The following is a 7,939-nucleotide window of genomic DNA, read 5'->3' on the forward strand; positions in this document are numbered from 1 at the left end:
AAGTAGCGCAATGTATGGCATGGTTTAGCCCTGTTGATTGCTTTGTCCCTTCTAAGGACTGAGGGCTCTTATGGTCAGAAAAGTTCGACCTAATTAAGAGCTCGGAACATATTGTTTACTAGCCCGTCCGGAGCCCAAAGCTGGTATTTTCGCATGGTATACAGGTCAGGGGTCAGGTCGTAACGTGTTAAAAGGGATACGAAACACACTCTAACAGCAGCTCGATTTCAGTCCAATTGAGGTCAGTCCAACAGTGGACTGAACTGGAGTCGGCGGAGCAGCCGACTGAGCTGTTGGACTGACCCATTATAATGGGCCAGTCTAGAAGTCTGTTGGAACAACCTGTTACGCTGACCTGCTGGTCGGCGGGCAACGGGCTGACCTGTTGGCTGTAGGGCCTTGGCCTGACCTGTTGGACTGTGGCATGTGAGGCCGTGGAATGACGGGCTGACCTGTTGGCGGTCGGACGGCGGACTGACCTTTTGGCCTGTGGGCTGTGGGGCCGTGGAATGACCTGTTGAACTGTGGGCTGTGAGGCCATGGACTGACTTGTTGGGCTGTGGACTGTGAGGCCGTGGACTGACCTTTTGGCTGTGAGGCCGTGGACTGACCTGCTGGCTGTGAGGCCGTGGACTGACCTGTTAGCCTGTTGGCTGTGTGACCATGGACTGACCTGTTGGCCTCGTGCGGCACGGTGGGCCAGGAGCGGCGGCACCAGCCCGGCGTGGTGGGTCGCAGCGCGCCGGTCGGCGGGCGCGACCTCCTCCATCTGTACGCGGTGCCGGCGCCGCCGGACGGCTGCTCCACGGAGGCGGCGCGCGCGATCCGCAGCTGGGGGACAGCGGGAGAGGACACATACGTCAGTCAGCACACCGAGCCGCCAACATACGGCGCGTCACCTGACCGATCTGTTACCGTACTGAACGGTCGATACACACTGGACGGCTCACAGACTGATCCGTGGTGTTACCAATGTGTGTCTCTATGAAACACAAAAACCTTTCAGCTTTAAACACAGCCGCTCTTTACATACATCATTGCAGAGCCAAATATCGATGAGCATCAGTAGAAGCGTAACTTAGCAACATGGTCAGTTGTCAAAATACGATGATTGAACGTATCCAATGTCATTCAGACCCGACAAACCCGGAATGACGACGCAATGATCTATACAGCTACTTGTACACCTACACATAAAGCTATCCACTATCCATAATACGCCTCGCTTATGCTGACCACGATAGAGGAGCATAACTAACTATGTGCCGTGTGTCGGTTTGGCCCTGCACCGGACGAGCCAACCGACCGGCGCGGGGACACAGCTGCGCACAGCATATAACCACTAACCACGGACATCGTCTTGGAACGCCTAGTACCTAGTAGTAACTAGTAGGTAATCGTAGGTGATATCGGACGTCACTACAACTGTTAAAAACGCTGCCGTAACTCGACCAATATGCCGTATTATGTACATAGTATTAAAAGTATGCCGCTATAAACCAAGCTAGAAACTTACCATACCTGTATATGTAGTTATCCCGTAACCCAGCATTGGCAACGTACCGTGACTATAATAAAACAGCAGAAAAACCATTCACCGATAGCTGTTCCAATACATGAAGGTTTAGGGAAGCATCGGCCTCCAGCACTCTTATCAGAATTATCAATTCTGTATATGAAATGACTTCCTCTCGGCGCAGTAGAACGAGATAAATCATACGACACAGCTAGCAACCGTCGGCTGCTAATGGATCGACAACAGGCGTACACCCCGACATGATCGAAATATGACCCCCTGGCGAGCTGATCTCAGCTGACGTCATGGCGACTAATACTGCTAACGGTGGTCGGTGTGCCACAGCGTGCCGTCAATAAACGAAATTAAACATCGAAAACTACAGCAAATCACCGTCAAACAAAATGGCAAAATACTTATGGCATACCGGCTACTGTTAGCAACAGACATGTTTTGTGTCGTGGTACATAAGTGTGCATACATCCATCAGCGCTGCAAGTTAGGCTGCACCGCCGCACACCAGCGCCGTAAAGTAGGCTGTACCGCAAAACACCAGCGCCGTAAGGTAGACTGCACCGCCGCGCACGTCCATCAGCGTCGTAAGGTACACTGTACCGCAGTACACTACCGCCGTAAGGCAGGCTGTACCGCAGTACATCACCGCGGTAAGGTAGGCTGTACCGCCATGCATATTCATCAGCGACGCAAGGTAGACTGCTGCATGCCGTGCGTTAGCGCCGTAAGGTAGGCTGTACCAAGGCTGTACCGCCATGCACTAGCGGCGTAATGTAGGCTGTGCTGCAGTACATGAGCAACGTAAGGTAGGCTGTACCGGCACTTATTGTTTGTTGTTGTTGTTGTTTTTTTTTTTTTTTGCTTACCAGCGCCGTAAGGTAGACTGCACCGCCGTGCACCACTAGCGCCGTAAGATAGGCTGTACCGCCGAGTTCTAGCCCGTATATAAGATAGGCTGTATGTACCGAGGTACATAAGCCCGCAGTTACCCTACCTAACTATACATAACGCCAATGGCGATCAACTCTGATGTCAGTCATTTTTCAGCGTGACGTATATGTGTAAGTATATATGAATCAATGACATTCCACTAAAAATCTTACGACGATGCCTTATTAGCTTAGAACTTCAGGTGGTGTCACAGAAAAAAAAAATAAGTGGGCAAGTGGACTGTGTCCTGATTTTCGTGAATTTGGGTGGAAAACCACACCCAAATGGATTCCCTTTTTGACGTCCCGGTAAGCCAAACGTCGTCCCTGACAGATGAAAATCGCCAAATATATGGAATACCAAAAACAATAAGCAAAAAGAAATGTAATATCTGAAGCCCTGAAACCATGAAAATGATAACGCTGTGGTGAAAAAAGATATGGATTATAGATGGGAGGGTAACGGACAAGAGATCAGCGAGTGCTACTGCCTCTGAGTTTCAATTGTACAGACGGTTTATACTTCATGTCATACTGTTTTCAAGGGATTTGCAGTGGCTCAGGTTTGGCGTCAATATCGACATCCTTTTGAAATAGTGACGTCTTCGCGGCTTTAGTCACACCCTCCGAAAAATCAATTTCAGGACAGTGAGTGGACAGAAACAAACAGCCGTCACGTCAGGGAAAGCAAAATGACGCAGTCGGGGCGAGGGCATGAGCATAAATGCTCGGATAACTTGTTTACTTATGCGAATTTAGACGCACACCTGCTCCCGTCGTATTTTTATTAAACGTTAATCACGCTTATTATACTGCGTTTCAGTTCACTTCCAGTGATCCCCAATGACAAAACCAAACGCAACACCTTGAACATGCCCCTTCTCAGGGACGGCGCTACGGATTTCGCTTTGCGGGGGCAGGTTTTCAGAAAAAGGGCCCAAACAAGATGGGGGCCCAATTTTCTGAAATATCGTCAATACTATGCCCTACTATTACGTGGCATGGGCCCTCTTTGGCCCGGGCCCTTTCTACAGCCTGAGAAGATAGGACAGGGCCACAATCACCCAAGAAACAAAAATAAATGATTTTGCTTCACCCTTTTTGCTAAATTGGGCCCTTTTCCAAAAATATGGCCCAAAGCCAGTAAGTTTTATCTTGACGGCGGCACCATGAGAAGGTCCCCTTTGGCTTGATTCCTCATTCCGAAGTCATTTCTACAGCTCTGCCCAGAATGTTTCTTTCTGCACAGCCAGAGAGCATTCTGTCCATCCCCTCCTCCCCCCCCCCCTGTGACGCCGTCCCTGCCCCTTCTCCCGTCCCTGGCCCGTCCCTCCGGAGTGATGACGCCGTGGGCGTGGCCCGGCCCAGTTGGAGCATCGATACAGCGCACCATGCGACCCCTCTGCGCATGACCGTCACTCCGCACCCCTCCCCCTAACACCGCCCGGGCCACCGCTGCCGTCCGCCGGGCCGCGCGAGCCGCCCTCGTCGGCGGCAGCAACAGGCCACAACGGCCACGGAGGACAGGACAGGGGACAGCGCTACAGGAATCCTCCGCCCAGGGAAAGGTCAGTACCGAAGCAGAAAGGTCAGTGGCGGTGTGAAAAGTTTGTTCACGCAGTGAAAGATTCATTGAGTGTTATATTTGGCCGTAGACGTGTAGGTACACAGGGATCGCGTGTGTTCTGTGTAAGAGGCTGCTCGTTGGGGGCGGAGTTGGCGCTGCTAGTAATAGACCGGAACAAAGGTATTGGGACGCAGTCTGCCACCGGCACGCAATCAGCACTGTATCGTTACTTTAACTTTTGCATGAAAATCGGCAAAATGTGTTTAATCGCCCGCATTTTTTTAAAGACTATTGTGATAGATCAACGAAAATGGACTTAACGATAAATTTGCGAGATTCCAAGCGCACGAGACATTTAAGGATCAAAATTACGTTTATCGTTGCCAAAAATTGTAGGTATGACGGCAGTAAAGATAATCGCTTGCTGCGGTATCAACGATCGGATAACCAGACATCAAATCTAATGCAATATTTATTGGTTTGAGTATCTCTGCCTTTCACCAATAACCCATATGTGGTTGGTGCTAAGCCCGGGGTTCACCATTTTGGGCTATGTGCTATTAGTTCCATATAATCGTGACAATATAAATGACCACACTCAAATAACTGAGATCAACTATGGATTTTGGTAACCGACTTCACAACCCTTTCCGTTGGCAGGCGCACCATGTCCTCGATACGCTCTCGGGAGTTTGAGGAGGGTGCCGGCCGGCCGGAGCGGTTCCCCAGCGTTCGCTCGACGTTCGGCACGCCGGCCGGTCACACTACCGAGAGCGGCCGCAACGACCGCGACGGCCGGACGGGGAGGCCGCTGACGCCGCCGCCGAGTCCGCTGACGACGAGGGCTGGGAGGAGGTGCGGCTGCCGGCGCTGGGCATCATCCTGGACCCGCAAGCTCGCGCCGGCCGCCGGCTGGTCTGGCTGCTGCTGCTGGCACTCTCCGTGGCGGCGCTCGTCTACTCGGTCCACGAGAGGCTCGGCTACCTGTTCGCCAACCCCATCCAGATGAATGTCAAACTCCTGGTCAACCGTACCCTCTACTTCCCTGACCTGACCCTCTGCAACCGGAACGCTTTCAACCTGACCGCAGTGGAGCTCCACTTTGGCCAGATGCTGCGCGAGACGGGCGCCACATACGCCGACCACCGCCTGGCTCGGTACAGCCGGCGCCGGCCGACACCCGAGCACGGCCACCTGATGATGGCCGCGCTGGTGGGCCACCGGAACCGGACGGCGGCCGACGTGTGGCGGCTGGTGCGACACCGGCTGCGGCCGCTGCTGGCGCGCGACCAGTCGCCGCACGGCCTCCCCGAGTGCTTCTTCGGCCGCGGCGTGCAGTGCTTCGAGGTGGGCCGCTGGCGGGAGGTGGTGACCGTGGACGGCGTCTGCTGGACCTACCACAACAACAACAGCATGAAACAGACGGGCGCCTACAACCACCTCTACATGCAGCTCATCGACACAGAGCCGCCGGAGCGGTGAGTGCGCCGCACGCCGCAGTAGTTACATCGGAATCATCTATTGGTGTAGAGTGCAGACTGGCGAGTGACAACCACGCAAAATTCCAATGCATGCTTAGCAATGCACTGGTCTCGAGCCTTATGTTAGCTCGAAACTTTGTTCATCATGCATCAACTTCTATGAGCAATGCGGTATCCTCTCGGACACTGACTACTGGAATGGTATGCTGTGCCGCAATGCAGCTGCGTATTCCGGGACAGTCCTACCGAAACTGAACAGCGCATGATTGTTGATTGTGTAAGACAAACGCGAGGACAGGACAGCATTACGAGTCAAGAAGTGGATACAGTTTGCAATTCTATTAGTTCTCACTTGCCAAAATTGCACCGTGTAACTGCATTCCACATGTATTTAAACATTTTGAGATTTCACTTGTTAATGTGTGCGCTTAAAACAAGGTATGTTGGTGGGTATTTCGCGACAGTGCTATGATTTTGTTTAAACGAAATGCCTGTAGCTTCATTTTACTTGTCATTCGCAGGCAGGTGTTTGGCACTCCGGGCTTCCAACTGCTGCTGCACGAGCCGCGCGACGACCCGCGCCTGGCCGTGCACGTGGGCGGCTTCCTGGCCACGCCCGGCCAGGCCACGGACGCTGAGGTGCTGCTGGAGGAGGTGCGCAACATTCCGCGGCCGCGCCGGCCCTGCCGCCGCAGCGCCCAGTACGCACTCAGCCGCTGTGAGGCCGACTGTTTCTCGCGCGTGCTGCTGCGCCGCGCCGGCTGCGCGCTGCCCTTCATGAGCGCCGGCCGGCCGTGCAGCACGCCCGAGACGTACCGGCGCGCCGTGGCCGAGCGGGAGCGACTGCTGCGCCGCTGGAGCGGGGCGCGCTGCCGCTGCCTGGCGTCCTGTGACTACGTGCACTACGACCACATCGTGGACAAGATCCGCTACGAGCGGCCGACGGCACGCACCCGAGTCTTCTACAACCACCTGTTCTTCGAGCGGCGCGCCGAGGAGTTCAGCTACAGCACCTGGAAGATGATCTGCGACATCGGCGGCTCGCTGGGCTGGACGTGCTCGGCCTCCATCCTCACCGTGTTCGAGATAGCCGACGTGGTGTACGCCAAGTACCGGGCCCGCCACGCGGCCAGCAGGGGACAGTGAGACCGGGACGCCAGAGAAATGGACAGGTCGTCGGGAGCCGGGGTTCTGAGAAGGAATCGTGGGGGTGATGGTTGATTGCGCGCGTGAGTGAATCGATGTGATTTATAAATCCAGTATTGTATGCTAGAGTAGGCATCAAAGCATGTGTATTACATGTTTGTTACGCTGTTAAGCCGGCATTTTAGAGGAACTAATAATAATGAATAATGATGTATAGCTACATACCGGGCTTCTAAAAAAAGTTAGACGGATTTCTTTTGCGAATAGAGGACCCCTAACAACATTTAAGCAAAATCAATGCGCGTGGAAAAACGGATAATTTTTAGTAGATTTATATTATGTTTTAGGGCCTTGATTTATATGATACCATGGTTGTTGAGCTTAAAACATGATGGCGTGGTCTTAGGAAGTAAAAGCAAAACTCGTGATATTGTGCTTTCGCAGACTAAGTCGGTCGGTTCGACACAACGGAAGATCCGCCAACACTTTAGGGCAAAGAGAACACCATCTTAAAACAATTTTTTCCCACATTATTGGCAAGTTTCTGGCCCAAGGAAATGTTAACAAAAGGTTCACGCAATTCGAGGAACACAGTAGCCGCCATAATCAGAGGCTCACGGCGAACACCACTCCTGTGAGAGATACAGGGTGAGCCATAAAGATTTACCCATAGAAAATTTCACTTTTTCCAAACGGGTTGGCGTAGGTATGCCATCTTTTGCATAGATGTCGCAAATTTGTCTCCAATCCTGACAGTGTAGCTCATTTTGTATATGCTCGTCCACTGTCTCTGCTACGCTCCTGAAATGCGAGGTCGTATTAACGCACATCCGCCGCTCCTGAAATTCAGGAATCACCACTGGGTGTTGGCTGCTGAACACTCGTTGGTCTAAAGAATGCTGGGCACAATTTATCCCCGAATTCAGCCCCACGGGCTTCGCAAACTGAAATATCCTGAAAACACGACTCTACCGAGTCCCTGAAACACCGCAAATGACATACGGCGCAGCATTGCTATAGCGTGGGTGATCGAGGAAAATAATTGAAACGACGGTGCGGCGGCCGCGTGCCATAGTGCTCTCGCGTCTCGGGCGCGTAACATAAGAAGAATGCGAGCATACAGAAAACAGACTACATTTATTAGTTAGGAGATTAAGTTGTTATATGAACGTAAAAGATGACATAGCTATGTCAGCGCGCCTTGAAACAAAGTCAAATTTTCGATGGGTAAATCTTTATGGCTCACCCTGTACGCTACTCAGACTGTCAATGGTCAGCGATATCG

At 52.5% G+C, this 7,939-nt stretch overlaps 1 protein-coding gene across 1 annotated transcript; it reads left to right on the forward strand.

Annotated features, from left to right (window-relative positions):
• Nucleotides 1-3,755: 3,755 nt before the first annotated feature.
• On the forward strand, nt 3,756-6,981 carry LOC122380085 (acid-sensing ion channel 2-like). The gene is made up of 3 exons (XM_043362889.1): nt 3,756-4,028; nt 4,688-5,505; nt 6,030-6,981. Exons 2-3 carry the CDS (start codon nt 5,033-5,035, stop codon nt 6,652-6,654), a joined length of 1,098 nt encoding a protein of 365 aa, XP_043218824.1. The 5' UTR covers nt 3,756-4,028; nt 4,688-5,032; the 3' UTR covers nt 6,655-6,981.
• Nucleotides 6,982-7,939: the final 958 nt, after the last annotated feature.

This window comes from Amphibalanus amphitrite, unplaced genomic scaffold, assembly GCF_019059575.1.
Source record: "Amphibalanus amphitrite isolate SeventyFive unplaced genomic scaffold, NRLGWU_Aamphi_draft 000091F_arrow, whole genome shotgun sequence".
In the NCBI taxonomy this organism is placed as follows: Eukaryota; Metazoa; Arthropoda; class Thecostraca; order Balanomorpha; family Balanidae; genus Amphibalanus; species Amphibalanus amphitrite.

Coding starts and splice junctions, on each gene's coding strand:
- LOC122380085 (XM_043362889.1), top strand. CDS start 5,033: ATGAATGTCAAACTCCTGGTCAACCGTACCCTCTACTTCCCTGACCTG. Junction 5,506..6,029: donor GACACAGAGCCGCCGGAGCG/GTGAGTGCGCCG, acceptor TGTCATTCGCAG/GCAGGTGTTTGGCACTCCGG.